Source organism: Neovison vison, chromosome 6 (genome assembly GCF_020171115.1).
Source record: "Neovison vison isolate M4711 chromosome 6, ASM_NN_V1, whole genome shotgun sequence".
NCBI classification, from domain to species: domain Eukaryota; kingdom Metazoa; phylum Chordata; class Mammalia; order Carnivora; family Mustelidae; genus Neogale; species Neogale vison.
The window spans coordinates 75,547,431-75,567,589 of record NC_058096.1 but is presented as its reverse complement, the minus strand read 5'-3'; the positions used below and the strand labels follow the sequence as shown (position 1 = coordinate 75,567,589).

The following is a 20,159-nucleotide window of genomic DNA, read 5'->3' as shown; positions in this document are numbered from 1 at the left end:
ACCATTTTCCCAATTCTTTCTTTGCCCCTCGACATTGACAAGCCAAATCTACAGCTTATCTAAAGTCTCATTTTAGTACCCTATGACCTGTGTGACCATGCCTTGTTTTCCTTTTCGTCATGTTGTACCTTCCTGAGTGTCTTTGTTTTTACTGCTTATGGAAACAACTCATAGTCACTGTTAAAAACCTGGGAAGTACAAGGGAGTTATGATAAGAAAAAAAAATGCCAGTAGCCCTCTTATTCTCATGTATCACCGTCAATAGTTTGATATCTTTTTCCTTTTTTGTTCCATTTTCTGATATGACAGTGGTACAGCATATTATTCCTCGGACACACATATGTAGGGAGATTGAATATATATAAATTTTTAGGAGAAAGGAGACTTTTAAAAACAGCAGAGACAGGGGCGCCTGGGTGGCTCAGTGGGTTAAGCCGCTGCCTTCGGCTCAGGTCATGATCTCAGGGTCCTGGGATCGAGTCCCGCATCGGGCTCTCTGCTCAGCAGGAAGCCTGCTTCCTCCTCTCTCTCTCTGCCTGCCTCTCTGCCTACTTGTGATCTCTCTGTCAAATAAATAAATAAAATCTTAAAAAAAAAAAATAAAAAAAAAATAAAAACAGCAGAGACATTGGTTTGAAGGCAGCAAGGGAGTGACATCGGGGAAGAGGCGGGAGCAGCAGGCTAGCTCCACTGCGGGTCCTGGCAGACAGTAAAGTTACACTGAGAAATCCGAGAAAGGAAATGAGTCAGTAACTGAGAGGGAGTGGAGATGAGACAGCGGTGTGACCGACAGAGCCAGTGGCTTAGCCTGCCTTTGGGAACAGGCGATGGGAGCAAAGTGATTTGCACAATAGCAGAATGTAGCTTTCCGATCACATCATCAGTGATGTATCAAGTTCTTGTGAGCAGTGCCCTTGCTTTTGACATTCGGCCCGGAAGCCACCCTGGACATCCTAAGAGCTGAGCGTTTAGAGCAAAGCTGGTGTCGGGTCCACGGGTGGGTGTGCTAAGACTAGGAATTCCAGTGGCTTTCTTCTCAGAGTTGTTTCTGAGCAATGAGAACTGCTTTCTTCAGACTCCCTCTTGTACTCTAGTCTTTGGGCAATACCATGAGTGACACTTTTAATTAACCAATCTGCTGGGAACAAAACTCCTTTCAAAGTGTTGGCCGGGCGTGGGGTTTTGAAGGTTGGTCTGAGGAGGCTCCCACGGTCCTGGGGGAGTTCTAGGACTTGGAAGCCACAGCCGAGTTGTACCTCATTGGGGTCAGACCTCTCTGGGATGGGGCCAGAGGGTCCTCCCAGAATGCCCCAGCATTCGGTTCTGGGGGATGGAGGCTGGCCAGCTGTGGTGATATCCTTAGGCAAGCTGGGCTCATTTACCACTTGGGGTGTGGGCCTTCCTGCTCTCTTTAGATTCAGGGGCCATAGCCTTCTGGTTCGGAATGGGAGAGGAGAGTGGGGACCGGCATTATCCGGGCTCCTGTGTCATTCCTACCACTGACCGGTAGCTGCATGTCAGACCACAGCAGACCTGCATCACTTTCTCTCCCCCCACTCTCCCATTCCCCCCATTTCTCCCACCAGCGGCTGCGCTCTTGGTGCTCCTGGTGACGAAGCATCGGGATCCATGGTATCAGAGGGTCTGAGAAAGGTTCATGAAAGAGAGGATTCCTTTTCCTTCCGGTAGCATTGTGGAAAGTATGTAGGACAGACCTACCTTGGAAAAACATGTTTCCATAGTGTGGGTCCTGAAGGAATGGTTAGTCAAAGGGTTTCTTAGCTCTTAATTACTTTGCTAAAGGGAGTTTACTTAACTCTGACATCCTCATCAATGAGGGTTCCTGATTCTGAAGGACAATGACAAATTGCCGGAGGCTGGTGATGAGTTTCCACTTGACAAGAAGCTGACTCAAGGATTTTATGAAAGCTTTCAGCAGAATTATAATCGTTAAGCTGAAGGTGTAACTAAGACCATTGTTTCCTTCTTTTTCATCTTTCTGTGCTTGAGTAAGTGATTGTCCTCTATTTAGTTGGGTCTTTCCCCCTCTGTTTGTGTTTTTCTGAACAGGACAGTCTTGGGTTGTTGGTTTTTTTTTTACACTTCCCCGTCTCATGTGTGCTCATGCGTGCACCCCGTACGCGTGCTCTCTCTCAGAAAAATAAAATCTTTGCTTTTTTTTACTTTATTATTTTAGGTAAGTCTTAAAATTTTTTTTAAATTTATTTATTTTTTAATTAACATAGAACGTATTTTTATCCCCAGGGGACAGGTCTGTGAATCGCCAGGTTTACACACTTCACAGCACTCGCCATAGCACTTACCCTCCCCAATGTCCACAACCCAACCCCCACCCTCCAACCCTCAGTTTGTTTTGTGAGATTAAGAGTCTCTTATGTTTAGGACAGTCTTGGTTCTAATGTTTTTATTTTACCCTGTTCATTTTGGATTATGTTTTAAGGACTGCTGAGGGCTCCGACAGTATGGAGACTCAGCAGTTAAACTTAATTACGCTTCCTCTACTTTTAATCACATTCATTTAAAGGCCTTCTTGGGAAAACAGCCAAATTTTCACTCACGACGGTGGATGAGCTCCCCGTTCCTGTAACTTGCTGTCTAGGACAAAGAAATCTGAGGAAGTTTAGCAGAGGCAGCATTCAAATACGAGGAAACAGATGCAAAAGAAGAGACAAGTACAACTCCAGTGAGGGAGGATAGCCCTGATTTAGGATTAGATTTAATGGTAGTAATAGCGGTTCACTGCGCCAAGGATTCAAAGAGAGCCACTGTTATTCAAAATCAAGGTGTGTTTTACCAAAAGAACAATCAGGCTCCTTTCATATGGATCTAGAAGGGTCTGTAGTGCGTGGGGGTTGATGCCATGGGGGGTTGACGCCTACAATTACTTTGGGAGAGGCAAGCCTAGCTGCAAGGCTTAGAACTAGAGGCTGACGTTCAGTTTCTGCTATCAGAGTTTGTTTTTGATAACTGTGGAAAGAGTTCTGCTGCAACTCGTAAAACGAAGCTATTGTACTAGGTGAATATGTTCATCTTTTAAAGAAAAATATAATAAAATCTCAGAAAAAAGTTAATGTCACGGGGTACGTGAAGCACCAGGAATGACATACGATGTGGTTTGCGAGGAGGCCGACAAAGCCGGAGGTCTGTCCATCTTTCTTATTTTTTTTTAAGAGTTTATTTATTTATTTAAAAGAGAGATCACAAATAGGCAGAGAGGCAGGCAGAGGAAGAGGGGGAAACAGGCTCCCCGCTGAGCAGGGAGCGCCATGCTGGGCTGGATCCCAGGACCCTGAGATCACTCAGGACCTGAGCCAAAGGCAGAGGCTTAACCCACTGAGCCTCCCAGGCACCCCTCTGTCCATCTTTCTTAGGACATATGGAAACTCTGGACAGAAGCTTATGTTGGGCCAGTTTCTCTGAGATTAAGTGACAATAACAGATCCTGGAAGTTGTGTATGACCGAAAGTCTAATCATGTCTTTGCCCTCAGAAGTCTTCATGCCTTGACGGTTGGGTTTCTCCGTCATCTGTCTTTCTACACTTACATCCTGCTGCTCTGTACTCCAGCTTCCCAGTTGTTACCTTGATGCATTGAACGTAAGCTTCTTGAGGGTCTTACGTATTACCCGTGTGGACCTCACTGTGCCTTCCTTGGTCTCAGTACAGCTCAGTCCTGTCATGTTCCCGAGGTTGGTTTCAAAAGCCCCGGCTTTGGCTGAGACCAGCAGAGATGTCCTCCTTACGTCAGTTATGCGATCCACAAAGCGTGGGAGGGTTGGTGGGTCAGGAGCATGGTCCTGCTTTGGGAGAGGAGTTCCCACCATTCAATCCCACCAGTGATCGAATGGCAGCGACGCGTCTGAGAGGCTGGGGAGCGAAGACTCCCTGGCTGAGAGGAGATACACTGGTGAGGCAGAAAACCTGTAAGAGGGTTTCTGCATCTAGGGACGGCTGGGACAACCAAGTCATGGGCTTCTGTTCAGAGAGTCCCTGCTGGAGCCCTTGCATGGAGGGTATGTGGACAGGCGTGACCTTGGATGAAAACAAACACAGTGTGTCAGCCATTTGTAAGCAGATCCTAAGGGAGGAAGAGCTGACGTCATTTAGCTCTTGCGCTGTTATTGGTGATGGTGATAATGATAGTCATGCTGACAATTAAAAAGATAATTGTTTTCCTTCTTTTAGTCACATAGAAAAAATCACCACATGGCAAGACCCTAGGAAGACGATGAATCAGCCCCTGAATCCTATGAACCTCCACTCTGCAGCCACGTCCACCCCAGCACCCCAGAGGTCCATGGCCGTGTCTCAGCCGAATCTCGGTAAGCCCAGAGCGTCCGCTTGGAGCTGCATGAACGAGTGTTGAACCCAGAGGCTCTGGAGCTCAAAGCAGCTCCGGCTGGCTCGGTGTTGACTTGTGCACCCACGTAGTCTTTGGGTGGGTCATCCTTCTGCCATCTTTGCTTTTTTTCTTGGCGTCTTTGCTACCTGTTCACAGTTTTGCTGCCTAGGTTCACACTGTGGTTCCTGCATCTCCTTCAGTTGCCTCAGTTGGAGTGTTTTGAAAAATCATTTAGGCCTCCTCTCTTCATCTAGGCTAAGGCGAGTACACATCCCCATTCTGTGAATTTGGTTCCTGAAGACCACCACAGGTGCAGTTCTGATCTCAGATCCCTTTCTTTCCTCTTGTTATTTTGCATAATGTGTGATTGACACCAGGCTTGGTGCCTTCATGCCTCATCTCATTCAGCTCACAACCCCCCGGACAAGAAGTGATGGCATTCCCATTTTGTGAATGGGGACGCTTTCCCAAGGTCGTACAGCTTGTGGATAGTGGAGTTTGGAGTTTGAACTGAGGCTGGTATGGTTTCGAAGGCATTCAGCCTTTCCCTAATCTGCAGGGGGCTTCTTGAGATAGCTGCCCCAGGACACTGCAGCTTACTCTTCGCCTCATTTAGAATGTTTAACTGATTTTAGAAGTGAGGAAAGACTATCTTCTGCTAATGGCTTTTACTAAAGAACTAAAATTCTGCCCACTAGAGATGGTCCTATATGAACTAGTACGCTGCAGCGGCATAACTAATCAGCTTTTATTGTAGTCATTCCCCCGCACCCCCAGAGGCTAAGAATAAAGGGTACTTTTATGGTTTTATAAAAGGCGGTGCCATTTTAAGATAACATTTCTATTTAAGATCAGATATCCAGATACTGCTTCATACACAGAATAGTTAATTTTAGAGTGAAAAGAATCTCCTGTTGGATTTTTCAGGAATGAACAGGATAAAAATGGAACCATTATTCCCAGACACCTTCCCTCACTCTGTGACTTAGCCAAAGTGAGTATGAACTCAAGTAAACCTGAGTCTGCTTCAAGTAAATATATTGTCTGTTCTTCCAGGAAGTCTGGATCTACCATTTTAAAGCTTGCAGATGTAAAATATATCCAGAAGCAAAGGACTTGGAATAACTTCTGTTGTATCTCGTATCTAACAGGCAGATCAAGGAAAATGGTACCAATTCTTTTACCAGCAGTGGTAAACTGAAACTTCCCATGACTCATTTGTCCCAAATACATAAGAGCTCAAATAGAAAGCAGTTGCAGGCGTACTAAAGGAACCTCAAATTAGGTAGCATTAGACGGGTTTCAAGGTTTCTTTTAGCCATTTAATTTTCATTAAAAATTCTAAAGACTGATTATTAAAGTATTAACTTTCATTTTATAATCCATTATAGTTGGAAAAAAAATGTCTTTCGTGGACTCAGTTAAAAAAATGCAAACATTTTTTCAAAGCATTCAAAAATAAGCTTTTCTCAGATCCCCCATTCCGGGAGTCCTCTAGTGATTCTGGTCAGGGGGATGTGTTTTCGTTACATGAATTCTAGTATCCTTGACCTATTGTTCTGCACCTTGCCTCTTCTGCTTTGGTATCTGTACACAGAGAGCTGCCTTACTCTTGTGAAAGATTTCCTAATCTTCCCAACATAGCGATATGCCACAGTGAATGTATTTAACTGGCAGCCCCCATCTGATGGGTACTTAGGTTGTTACTAGTGTTGCTAGTGCTTCTATAGACAATACTGCTATGAATATCCTTGTTTACGTTGTTTATGTATTTGCCTTCATTTTTGAAAAGTTGTGCAACAAGTACCAAGTGGATTAATTAAATTAGAAGGAGTTTGAATGTTTGAAACTTAACACTGAAGGCACACATGAGTTGGCGTGTGCTTGGGCGCCCTCCTCCCTGCAGAAGCACCATTGTTGGTAGAGTGTATCTAAAGAAACTGGAATCTGAATGTTGGAACCATATTTACCTCTTGCTGAGTTACAGTACCTTACTTTCCAGCTTTCTGATAAATCGAAGCAGCCAATTTCTCAAGACACATTCTGGGTATTTTCCTAACACTGTTTGAGTATTTGTGCATTATGAAAAGTGTTACTAGCCTATAGCGAATCACAGATGTGTCCTGAGGATAGACAGGGAACTAGAATGCCAAGTAAGCGCCAAAGACTGAAGACTTGGAATGTGTTCCTAATAGTAAGTGATTTATTCAGAATATGTTATGTCAGGCTGCAGCCCTCCCTGTAGTTTATACTCTTTATTACCGATTTTTGAAACTAGAAAGAGCAGATCCTCTACTTCTTAAATCTGAATTCTGGTTTTTTCAATAGAACATAACTAACCCCTAAGTGAACCAAGTGGTATGTCTCCTTCACAGGGAGGTATTTATGTACAGATGAAAATATCAAAATACAGTTAATAATATTATTATTATATATGTAATATTATAATATAGGGTGATAAAATTAGTATCTTTAATAAGCTAATTGTATATTTTATAGAGCTGTTATATAATTTGTGATATTGCTAAATTCATTCAGAAATAAATCTCTTTTTTTTGGATTCTATGTTTTACTGGAGGTTAGGTTCATGGATTTGGGAATCAGACTGTGAAAATTTGGAACCTGGCTTTGCCCATTACTAGCTTGATGACTTGTTACTTAATTTTGCCCTAGTTTCCCTGTTTATAAAATGAAGATTATTATTATAGTATGAGGATTATTATGAGTTTATATATGTAAAGTGCATAGATGTGATGCCTGGCACATAACAAGCTGTAATTGTTTTATTCTTATTGTTAATATTATTCCTTCTGGAAAGAAAAGTTTTATTTTATATTTTATTCAGTGTTAGGTTTGAAGATAATGTCATTGTTTATCATAAAAGCTCTCAATAAAAAGATTTATTGGGGTGCCTGGGTGGCTCAATGGGTTAAAACCTCTGCCTTTGGCTCAGGTCATGACCATGGGGTCTTGGGACCCAGCCCCGCATGGGGCTCACTGCTCAGCCGGGAGCCTGCTTCTCTTCCTCTCTCTCTGCCTGCCTCTCTGCCTACTTGTGATCCCTGTCTGGCAAATAAATAAATAAAATAAAATAAAATAAAGATTTATTTTGGGCGGGTTAAAGCGCAAAATACTTTAAATTAGGAACACGTATTTATTACTTTCAGTGAGTATAGCGCCCTCTGGTGGAAATATTTCCGTGCATGCCCCCTCCATCCCCCCTACCGCCGCCCCTAGGAAGCTTATCAGGGAATACCTTATTTTTTCAGTGTATCTGTTCCTGAAATGTAGCTTGCAAGTCACATCATATTTTGATTGGCAGAGACCTATCACTTAAAGGTGTCCTGAAGTGAGTGACTTGTAAAAATGGAGTAAACTGTCACCAGGCGGCATCAGTATCCAGTGAAAAGCCATCTGTGTAGGATGGCAGATTTGTTGTGTATCTAAACTCACTAATTTTTTAAATGCCTAAGTAAAATGAAATAGACTCTGCAAAGGAAAAATGGAAAAAAGAAATAAAAAAAAATTTATTTCAGGTACCGGTACCTGGGTGGCTCAGTGGGTTAAGCCTCTGCCTTTGGCTCAGGCCATAGTCTAAGGGTCCTGGGATCCAGCTCTGCATAGGGCTCTCTGCTCAGTAGGGAGCCTGTTTCCTCCCCACTTTCTGCCTGCCTCTCTGCCTACTGTGATCTCTCTCTCCCTCTGTCAAATAAATAAGTAAAATATTTTTAAAAAAAGAAACTCAACATCATTGATCACCAGGGAAATGCAAATCAAACAAAACAAAACAAAACAAAACACCACAGTGAGATATTACCTTACACCAGTCAGAATGTCCAGTATCAAAAAACAAGAAATAACAAGTGTTGGTGAGGATATGGAGAAAAAGGAACCCTCTTGGGGCCCCTGAGCTGCTCAGTCATTAAGGGTCTGCCTTCGACTTGGATCTTGATCCCAGGTTCTGGAATCAAGCCCTGAATCGGGCTCCCTGCTTGGCAGGAAGACGGCTCTCCCTCTCCCAGTTCCTCTGCTTGTGTTCCTACTCTCGCTGTATCTCTCTCTGTCAAATAAATAACTGAAATCTTTAAAAAATTCTTTTTATTTCAGAGAACCATCTCTGGCTTGGTCTATGAAATTTGTGTTTTTGTATTTGCCAAATCAGGTTTTCTGTCAGGTTTTATCCTACTTGATTCTGTCGGAGCAGATGGGTGACTTTTGTGTCTCAGTCGCCAGAGGTGCCCAGTAAATGGAAGAAGAAAGGAGGATCTTGGAGAATTTCAGAGAGTAAGAGAATAGATGATCTCTGGGTGGAAGCCATTTTTTTAAAAATAAAGATTTTATTTAAAAGAGAGGGAGAGAGAGACAACACAAGCAGAGGGGAGAGGGAGAAGCAGACTTCCCGTGGAGCAGGGAACCCAGTGAAGGGCTCAGTCCCAGGACCCTGAGATCGTGACCTGAGCCAAAGGCAGACACCCAGCCAACCTAGCCACCCAGGTGCCCCAGGGTGGAAGCTGTATTGCTTGGGGCTGACAACTTTCTTAGAATCCTTGCTCTTCTGTAACAGTGAAGGGGGAAAATATCTGTACATCTGAAAGTTGACTTTTTTTCCTAACACGAACCACATAGGACCTTGTATTGTTTAAGTGGGTTGTTGGTCTCATTAATCATTATTAATACCCACTGGATTTTTTTGAAGGGGGGCAATGAAACAAACGGAGAAAAAAAGAACTCTACATTTATAGGGTCTAATATATAGGGTGGAGGGCTTGGGGGAAACGGGGGCCGGCTAAGGAAATAGTTAGACTGTTAGGGTGTTAGCGTGGTGAAAGGGGTAGGGTAGAAGCAGGGAACTTTTCTGACTGGTGGTTCATGGGAAGAACTTGGGGTCAGAGCTGAGTTTCTCTTGGGTTAGACATTTACTTGACCCGTTTGTGATGAGCCTCTCTAAGTCTTGTTGTCCTTTCTTGTAAAGTGGTGGTGATGACAGCAAACATATGTGGCCACTCTGATGCCTGTCTCCTAAACGTTGTCTTGAGTACTTGACATAGAGGAAGCCCCCAGAGAAGTATGATGTTGTAACTGTTCTTGTTAGCTGGTAGCCTCATTTTCCCTCACTGTTCTGGCCGCTGTGTATGTGGGAGGAAGAGCTTGCGGTGTGCACTCTTAGAAAGCTGGCCTGTTCCTCCCTCGGGAAAACCCAGCCATGGTGCCCATAGCCTGATTCATTTGGGCACTTTCATTTATGCGTTGCAAGGATCAGTTGATGGACCCCAGAGAGCAGTCGTGAGAAGACGGAAGAGGCACGTTCTCGCGACCCGGCTCTTTCTCCATCAGATCATTAACAGGGGGTTTGTGACAAGCAGGCACACTCAAGCTGCACGTGAAGAACATTGCTGTCTGGACAAGTGTGATGGGCAAGGTTTTCCCATTTCTCGGCACGTGCATACCAAAATCACATAGTGACTTAAAATAGCTCCACGTTTTAAAATGTTATTGCCCAGAGAAAGTGACATGCAGTTTTGCCCTTTTGGTGATAATCCTCATGATCAGAAACCGTGGTGTGCTGGGCTCCTGTCACACATTAACAGACCTCTTTTTGGAATGAGGCTCCAACCTGGGGTGCCAGTATCCTCCCAGACAGAACAGGAAAAATAAAGACTGTATAACAGCTTCACCAGACTGCCAGCCCGAGCCGGTTCAGAAACTTTTGGTAAAGTGCAGCCAGGGAGTATTTTTAATGCTATAGGAATTTTTAAAATACCACACACACACATACAAACACACACACACACATGCTTTCCCCTTTGAAAATGTGCCGTCCACCAGGCCAGAGTCTAAGTCCTCCAGGTCTGCCTTGGCCCATACTTCAAATTATAAACACGTGTGTGTGTTTTTTCCTTTTTTTTTGCAGGGCATGCTTTTCAAGACAAGACGGAAAATCTTGTCTGTGCTTCGTTTGGTAAATTGGCTTATTCTTTCCTCTAGGAAGTGCACAAAGGCACTGAAAAACTTTTTATCAGACGCAAATAAAATAGCTAAGGGACACTGCAGCCCAGTGTTGCTAAAGCACATAGAAAGGTATCCTAAGGTTTGCTAAAAGTCAGATTTATGTGTAGGCTACTTTTTTTCTTTTTCCAGTGTATCAGATTTATGTGGTACGTCTGTGGCAGACACATCTAGCTACAGTGATTTTTCCAGCTCTGATACTCTCTCTACTTTTTGAACTTTGTGGTTCTGCAGCATCAGTTAGCCTGATAGGCATAAGCACACACACACAAACCCAAAGACAAACTGAAAAAGCTTGATACTTTACAGGAGAGCGTAGAGTGATAGGGCGTTGGTAGGAACGTGGTGATAGAACATGGGTGTATATGGCAGGGGAGGAAGACTGTGGGCATGAGGAAGAAGGAAGGGGTTCTGGTTAAAGAGGCTTCACCTCCCCCTTGATTAGAAACAGAAGAAACAATTTTCTAAATACGGTAGAAACTATTTTTTTCATCTTAGATTTGCAGGAAGCCATCAGTTGTCAAAATTCACTCTATTTAATAACATTTTTGAAGACTGTTCTTTGGAGTTTCCAAAGAGAGATTAATTACAGCTGGTTTTTTTTTTTTTTTTTCCTTGTAAGGTTTTTAAAGATGCATGAGTGGGGTCTAAAAACATGATAAAATCAACTGTTTCAGCTCCTTTCATACGATAAAGTGAGGTGTAATAGTATAAAAAGAAAGGAACTTTGGGTTTCCATGTGTACATTCCATTTATCTTAATGTGTAGATCAGTTCAGTTGACCTTGAACATGAACAGCACGGGGGTGGGGAGCATTGCAGAGCAGACCCCTTTCAAAATCTGCATATAACTTTGATTCCCTCCAAACTTCACTACTAATAACCTACTATTGACTGGTAGTCTTATTATTAATATGGAACAGTCAACTAATGCACATTCTGTATATGTATCATATACTATATTCTTACAATAAAGTAAGCTAGAGAGGGAAAAGTGTTAAGAAAATCACAAAAGAAAATACATTTACAGTACTATATGCTGTAAATCAGCATGTAAGTGAACCCATTCAGTTAAAACGCACATTGTTTGGTGGCAAGCTGTATTAGTTTGTCTGGATGAAATAAGATTAGGTGGTAAATAGTTGCCAATTTTATTGTGAAATTTAGAAATTTTAGGTAGAAAACTTCCTCTATGATAGGAAGCCTCAAGAGCCTTAAAAAAATTTTGGTGCCACAATTTTCATAAGAAAATATTCTCCAAGATCAAATTCTAGATGTAGTATGCTAGATGAACACTTTGGAAAATGTGTACACAAACATGGGTTATTTATAATATTGCTCCCCCCCAAGTAAATGTCTTCAGTACAACAAAAATATATTTTTAACCATTAAAATGATAGTATAAGGACTATGTGGTGCATGGAAAACTGTTTATTATTTCAGTCTAATTTTACAAAGCAGAAAAAATTGTTTATGCTAGGACTGTAATTTTGTTCTTAAGAACAGACTGTCTAGAGTGTCCTTTCCCACAGATTTGCTTTCCATCTGTGTATTTCTAGCCCCTAGCCACGTGCATTATACATCACAGGTGTACCACTTCGTAGAGTTAACGTATTAAGTCAGTCAGTTAACGTATTTTTCAGTGTTACTGGTGGTCATGGTAAGCCTTGTTGATGGGGGGTGATTCCCTTTGTTTTTTCTGTAATGTGGTTATATTACTTTTACAGTAGCCTAAAGGGGAAAAAATGGAGAACGAGTTGATGTCTTGAGCTTTTCATAGCAGGAGAGGAGGATGGGTGTGTTGGGAAGAAGGGTCCAGGCCCTGTGTGCGGTCCAAACAAAACCATGAATCTTCAAGCTTCTTCAGTGGAATGAGTCTGCCAGTGGCATGCAGGTTATTCCCTGGTCTCTAAGATCAGTGTTTCTCCAGTGGGGATCCAGGTCTAGAGCTGTTAAGATCCTTTGGATCATTTGGTAAACATGCATGTTAAGGATCCAGTCACCGGCTCCTTGAAGAAGTCTTGGGCTGCTGCTGGAATAATGCCTGGGCCCCACCTCTGGGAAATTCTGTTTCAGATGGTATAGGTTGGGGTCTTAGAAGGAGTGCTGTTTCCAAGCACCCAGATGACTCTGGTCTTCAGCCAGGTGTCGGTGCTACAGCAGAGTTCTGTGTTTTAGCATAGTGATTGGAGAATGCCGTCATAATAATTAATGGCAGAAACCCACTTGGGTTATCCATTCTTTAAGTGGAGTTACCTGAAAAGAAGTCCGAATTTGCTCACCAACTTTTTGACTGGGTTCTTTGTCCAAAGTAGACATTGATTCTACATTGACATTTGTCTTTTTGGCACTTGCTGATATTAATGCACACATGAGCATTGGGTATGTGATCTCTGAAGCCACTTTACAGAGAGTTTTGACCCCCCCAGCTGTACCATGTAAACTTCAAAAACGAGGGAAAACATTGCTGTTTGGGCATCCGGGTTATTGAACTGTATTGTCTGCATTCATATGGTAAGTGTGTTGGCTCACCTTGAATTTCGCTTGCTCAGGGTTGACCAGAGCATCAGGCCTCGGAAAAATTCCAGAGAGGCACGCCATGCCCCAAAGAAGAGCACAGCCTCTTAGGAAGGACGTAAAGGCCAGGTCAGGCTTTCCTTAAGTCCCTTCCTCGTGGGTACTACCTCCCTTATTTACTTACTAGTTTTAATGGATTCTGATTTCTTCTCCAAGCTGGGCACTCTTGTTGAGAGTTTTAAAAATAATTTTGACAGTTTCAGTAGTATCTGCTGGCCAGCTTCCAGGAGTTTGCCCTCAGGAACTTCCTTGTCCTAGGGAATTTGCCCAGTTAGTTTGAGGTGAAGGGATTCTGGGATGGTTTGTCCTTTGGCCACTTGTTCCAAATTAATAAGTGCTGAGTGACATTTGGACACTCTTCTTTGATCTCCCCTTTGGGGCGCCTGGTGATGTCCCTGCCCGTGTGTGATCATCACCTCCCCCACCCCATATCAACTGGAAGATTGATTTCTTCTTCCTTTCTGAAAGTCTAAATTTATTCCCTGGGTGTTCTGCAGTTGCTGGTGGTCAGGGACAGCTGTTCTACCATGCTTGACTCTGGATAATTCTCCGTGGTGAAGTCAGCAAAATAATACTGAAAGAGAAGCCAAGAAAACAAAAGCTTTCATGGTCTTTTCTCATTAAGTGCCGAAGAGAGGAAGATCACCCCCTCTCCTTGGTTTAAAAAAAAAAAAGGACAGGAAAAGATAAGATCCTAAACATACTTGAGGCAACAAGATTCAAGAATGTCCCCCCCCCATATTATATAATTACTATTTGGTCATTATAGAACAGCTGAAAAACACTGTAATCTGAGCATTCAAAATCACAGCAATGTTTTCTCATATTTGTCTTTTTTCAATATAAATGTGGACAAGAAAAGCTGGAAAACCTTCTGTATTCTTTTTTTGTTTTTCCCTTTAACATATCATGAGCATCTCTCCAATTCACTTAATCATAAAAGATTAGCTGTTTTTATTGGAATAGTAACACATACATGGCAAAAAAATTCAAACAGTTCAAAGAATATTCATGAGAAGTCAGTCTCTCTCACACCGGGACCCCCAGCCCTTCTCTCCTCTTCCTCGAAAACACTGCTACCAGCTTCCTGAGTATTCTAGAAATATTCTATGTACATATGTAAGCTTGGGTGTATATGTCTTTTTTAAACTTAACATATGCTAGAGAACTTTCTAAATTCGTTCTTAGAGATATATTCATTCTTTACCAGGATTTTGTAATATTCTGCTCTACTGATGTACCAGATTTATTTAAACAGTCCCTTATTCTGGATCTTTTAGATTCTTTTCTGATGGTTCACTGTTACTAAGCAATGCTATAGTGTGCATTCCTGTTATGTATCCTTGTGCCTTGTGCTGTTTATGTATAAGATAATTTTGCAGAGGTGGACTTCCTGAACTTCCTAAAAATTAAGTGCATTTGAAGTTTTAATAGCTCTTCTTCTTCCCTCCAAAAAGGTTACACCATTTTACATCCCTACCAACAGTGTATCAAAATGCTCTTTTCCTCCTACTTTGACCAATGATGTCTATTATCAGGCTTTTTAGTCTTTATAATTCTGATTGGTATAGCCTAGGTTCTCCTTGTTTATGAATGGCCTTGGGCATATTTCTGTTTATAAACCATTACCTCATGTTAATGGCTATACAGTATTCTGTGGGGTGACTATCCTATAATTTATTTAACCAATTCTTCTATTGAGAGATCTACAGGTTGAGGCTGTTTTTCTACCATTATAAGTGATGTTGCCGTCAATACTCTTACACATGAATTTTTGTGCTGCCTTTAGCTTCCTCATTTTTTCCAGTTTCTTTGGAATGTTTGTTATTAAAGTGTAGGAATTCCTTAAAAAATACAATTTTGACATGGTTTGCTTTTGTCTAACTAAACAGGTAATTGTCTGCAGATTCCCTGGGTGTGTTGCTGGGGGCGGGCCACGGGTGGGGAATTTGGGGCGCAGCTTCCGTATGCAATAAATGATTTAAGGTTGTCATAAGAAGTGTATTTTTCACCATGCACCTACGTTCCCACTAGCTCTGTTTCTCAGTTTGCCTATCCATATGTTTTTGACTAAGCCATAAATGGAAGTTTCATTTGACGTTTTTTTGCTTCCCAGTACATGTCATGCATTTCATTCCATATTATTTTAGTCCTTTTCCTTTCCAGTGTGCTGTTTCTCAGACACCAGTGAAGAGTGAGTTGTGAGTTTTCAGCTTTGCCAAGAGTCACATATTGGCAGAGCTAGAAGAAAAGAGAGTAAAAAATATTTTTTAATGTGGGTGACTTAGTCCTGGCTCACAAGACTTTCATTTAGCTGCTTCAAAGCTCACACTTTCAGTATCAAGAAAAAGATTCCATTTCTACCCCTGTCAACTACCATAATGTCTGAACTAATTAGAATGGAACTCTCATCTCTCCCCAGACGGGTTGGATCATCCCAGCCTAAGGAAATGAATGCTCAGGGCCGCCGCCAGTGGGAAGGCTTCAGAGCTTCTCGCCTCCACCACTTGGGTCGTTTTTCTTTTGCTTCTGTCTGAGATGCTGAGCCTGAGGGTTATTCCTCTGGCTCTGGCTCTGGTTATTTCTCCAGTCTGCAGCGTGGCTCAGTCATTTGTGTATCGTCTTCTCCTCTGTCTCTGCCCTAGTTTTATTATTACTATTATTATTTTTTAAGATTTTACTTACTTGACAGAGAAAGAGCACGAGCAGGGGGAGCAGCAGAGGGAGAGGGAGAAGCACTCCTTCCCAGGATGCCAAGATCGTGACCTGAGCCAAAGGCAGCCGCTTAACCCACTGAGCCATCCTGGCGCTCCTGCCCTAGTTTTAAATACAAAACTGCTCCCCCTGCAATTTGAGGGAACCCCAGGGCCCAAATCATATTAAAATAGACGGCTTTGGCCTGACACATTTCTTCCTGAAACATACTTCCACGTGTTTGCATTCGCTAGTGCCTTCTCCAGACTCAGCTTGCCCTTCGCAGTTGTCCGTTTTTTCTTCTGTCAAGAAGGCCTGTGTGGAACGTGGCCTTTCTTCAGCTCCACTCTGGGAAGTGAGGGCCTGTGGATGAAGAGCCTCAAGCTTTACAGTCAGTTAACTCTTGGAGCACAGAGTCTCCCTAAGAAAACTTGTAATTCTCTAGTCTGGTGTTTTGTAGTCAGGCGAGGTTGTCCAGAACTGTTTCTTTGAGAGGACTGTTCAGCGAGTCCAGTAGGGCAATTCCTTGCCCTGTCTTACCTGCTGTTTGTTTTTTTTTGAATATGAAATTTTCTCCTTTTTAAAAAAATTAAGATCTATATAATTAACACATTAGTTTCAGTTGTACAACATAATGTTTTGATATGTGCACATACTGTGAAATGCTCAGCACAATAAATCTAGTTAACATCCATCACCACACGTAGTTACAAAATTTGTTTCTAGTGATGAGGACATTCAAGATCAACTCTGTTAGCAGTGTTCAAATATACGTTTACAATATTGCTATCTCTAGTCACTGTTAAATCCTGTGACTAATTTATGACCGGAAGTCGGTACCTCCTGACAAACTTCACCCAGAATTATTTCTAAAGAACAGGTGGGGTCTGGGGCAGAGGTGGGGAGGTTGGGAGCGTGAGGTATTGGAATCCTTAGCACATACTACAACTGGGGTTCTCTCCCCTTCAAATTCTGGTCAGTTTTCAAAACCATTGTTTAGTTGGGGGTTTCCTCAAAGATAAAAACATTTCAGTACAATGGCCCATACGTGGGGCAGTTTCTCCTGACCCAGCCAGACAGAATTTTCAGTCTCTGGGGAGTTTAGGGTGTGTATAGGGAAGTTTTTCTTTCTTGTCTTTTTTTTTAAATACCTCACTTACTATTTTCAATTAATCTTAAAGAGTTTCTAGTACAAGGAACTCCCATATACCCTTTGTTCAGGTTTGCCTTTGTTAATTGTTTATGATTTGCCACATTTGCTTATCTTACTTTCTCTGTATGTTTATGTAATCCCCCCCCAACCTTTTGAGATTAAGTTGGAGGCATCATGCTCTTTTACGCCTAAATACTTCAGATTATATTTTCTAAGAGGATATGTTCTTACATAAGCACTGTATAGGTATCCAAATCAGGGAATTTAACATTGGCACATTATTATCTAGTCCACACCCGTGTTTAAGAATTTCTTCGTTTGCCGCAGTAGTGTGGTTTTTGGCCCCAGATCTGTCAAGTACTATGCACTGCATATAGTTGTCCTGTTTACTTAATCTCTTTTTACCTGGAGTGATTCCTGGGCCCTTGTGTTTTTGGATCATGACATCTTTGAAGGGTATAGGCCAGTTATTTCATAGATCAGTCTCTAATTTGGATTTGTCTGGTGTTTCCTCGTGGTTTAGATTTAGGTTACACATTTTTGGCAGGAAAGCACATGAAGTCAGTTTGTCCCAGTATGGGCGATGTTGGCTTTGATCCCTTGGTTAAGGTGGTATCTGTGGAAGATGGGGTCGAGCAATGTTGCTTGTGTCAACTGGCTTCTCTCCTGATGTGTTCCAAAAAGTCAGTGCAATATGATGAGACCTTCTTTGCTCCACCAGGTCCCTGGAAGGTGTGACTATCAGGTCAAACAAGCCTTTCTCCTTGAGATGGTGAGCAAATGTCATTGCCAGCATGCTCACTTAAGCTTCGCAGAACATTATTTAATTAACCAACAGTAGTCTGTATACCTTGATACACAGAGATACAGTTTCTTCTTTAAAGATTTTTATTTATATATTTGACAGAGAGAGAGAGCACAAGCAGAGGGAAAAGCAGGCTTCTTGCTGAGCAAGGAGCTCAGTGTGGGTCTCCATCAAATGTGGGTCTCCATCAGGACCCTGGAGTCATGACCTGAGCTGAAGGCAGCCACTTAACCAACTGAGCCACCCAGGCACCCCCCAGAGATACAGTATTGAAATGAGACAGTGATGCTTGCATTCATTTATTCTCTATTCTTGCCTCTTATAAAGCACATATTTCAAGGGGTCCCTGGGTGGCTCAGTTGGCTAAGCAGCTGCCTTCGGTTCAGGTCATGATGCCAGGGTCCTGGGATTGAGCCCCATGTCAGGCTCCCTGCTCATCAGGGAGCCTGCTTCTCCCTCTCCCTCTGCCTGCTACTGCACCTGCTTGTGCTTGCTCTCTCAATCTGTCAAATAAATAATAAAATTTTAAAAAACCCACATAATTCGAAAGGGTGCATATAAATAATTAAGTTGTGGTGAAAGGAGATAGAAGCTGAGAAAATAGTAAAGCCAGAGAGAAGAATGTATGCCACAGGCCCTATGTGGTGGCTAGAGGTGCATGAACATTTGGCTTTGAGATTTGGGGATTTTTGCAAAGAGCAAGGCATGTTCAGTTACAGAAATCAAAGCATTTATGAGGTCAAGGTTCACCTGGTGTTGAGGGAAAACATAATTTTTCCATTTATAGATGCCAAACAGGGAGTTCTCCCTTCAGTTCCCTGTTAACGATCTAGACACTGTGCTCTAGGTGACAGTCCTCAGAAAATCTCACAACAGTGAACACCAGGAGTCTTAGAGGTTTTTCCTATAACTCCCTAAACCCTGGGTCATGGCATGCTCTCAGAGCGCCAGAACAGGAGTACACCACATCCCCAGCTGGATTCAGGAGAGGCTTGGGGAAATCCAGAGTTGTAGCTTTATTTGCTGTTCTTTGTGGTTTTGTTTTTTTGTTTGTTTTTTGTTTTTTTAAGATTTTATTTATTTATTGGACAGACAGAGATCGTAAGTAGGCAGAGAGGCAGGCAGAGAGGGAGGAAACAGGCTCCCTGCTAAGCAGAGAGCCTGACGCAGGGCTCAATCCCAGGACTCTGGGATCATGACCTGAGCCAAAGGCAGCACCTTTAACCCACTGAGCCACCCAGGTGCCCCTGTTCTGTGGGTTTTATGTATATTTGTTTTTAAGAACAAACCCCCCTTGTCACACCATCCCAAATAAAACCAAGAGGTATAGGTGTTTTGTTTTGCTTGGGATCAGAATCTCCTCTTGGAAGTCTTAAAAAGCAGAGCTGCTTTGGTTTCTAGCTCCCCTACCCCCACTCCAAAACTTAGGCCTTTCTTCCTCAAAGGGGGCCCCAGGCACCTCACAGGGCTGAGAGACAGTAGCCCGGAGACACTAATGCCAAGGGGGTTACCCTCTCCACTTCTCCATCTCTGAGTTTCTTCAGAATTTTTCACTTTACCACGGTGTGTGAAATTCTCTGGTGGTTTCCCATGGAGTCTGAGCAGTAAGCTGAAAGGAGATGTCTGTCACTCTGGAGCAGAGGTCAGTGGCAGCATTCACCACAGCCGTGAGCCCCCAGGGGCCCTGGTCCCTGCCCCTCAGCCCTGGGGGCCACCCTGTTCTGCACAAGTACTCCAGACCCACAGGTCAGCCACCTTCCTACCTTGGGATCTTGCATTTACTGTTCCTCAGCCTAGAATGGCCCCCAGCCTGATTTCTGCATGCGATTCTGTTTCTTAGATCACAGATCACCTCCCCAGAGAGGGCTTCCTTAATGTCTCTGCCTGAGAAAGTCCACATTTGTTTGTATAAAGCCCTTACCCCTAGAATTACACTATGTTTTTGCTAGTGTCTGTGTCCCTACTAGGCTATAACCTATCAAAGGACCAGGACCTTTCCATCTTGCTCATCGGTCTCTCCCTCTAACTCCTGGAAACAGTACAGTGCCTTGTACCTGGCTGGAACTCAGCAGGTACTTGGTGAGTGAATAATTAAATGAACTGTAGAACACTGGAGAGACAAAGTCAACTATTGTCCTAACATCCAAACACTATCTTTACTAATTCTTTGATATTTTTTCATTTTAAAGGTAATTAACATCTTGGGGGGGGTCACAAGAAATCCTAAAAGATCTAGGGGTACAGTCTTCAATATACACATAGACACACGTTCTCAAAATTTGACATATAATTTTACCAGATTTCCTAATCCTGCTACCCCTTCTTAAATTCTTTTTTTCCTTCCTGAGTAGTCCTGGCCTGATGCAAAGCATCTACTGGCCCCACATCATTCATTCTCTTTGCTAATCTGATTGCTGAAAAATGGCTCTCACTTTGGCATTCTGTGATTCCTTGTGAGGCTGATCGTTTTTCCAACTTTGATTTCTGATTGCTTATTCTATTTCATAAATTGTTTAGGTTCTTTGACTATTTTTTGGAGTGTCTGCTGTATGAGCTTTTGAAA

At 42.6% G+C, this 20,159-nt stretch overlaps 1 protein-coding gene across 1 annotated transcript in view; it reads left to right on the top strand.

Annotated features, from left to right (window-relative positions):
* Positions 1 to 20,159, top strand: part of WWTR1 (WW domain containing transcription regulator 1) — a 136,623-nt gene that overhangs the window by 78,537 nt on the left and 37,927 nt on the right. Inside the window, exon 3 of the mRNA XM_044251585.1 lies at positions 4,206 to 4,342. Coding sequence (XP_044107520.1) covers positions 4,206 to 4,342 — 137 coding nt within the window. The remainder of the gene's footprint in view (positions 1 to 4,205; positions 4,343 to 20,159) is intronic.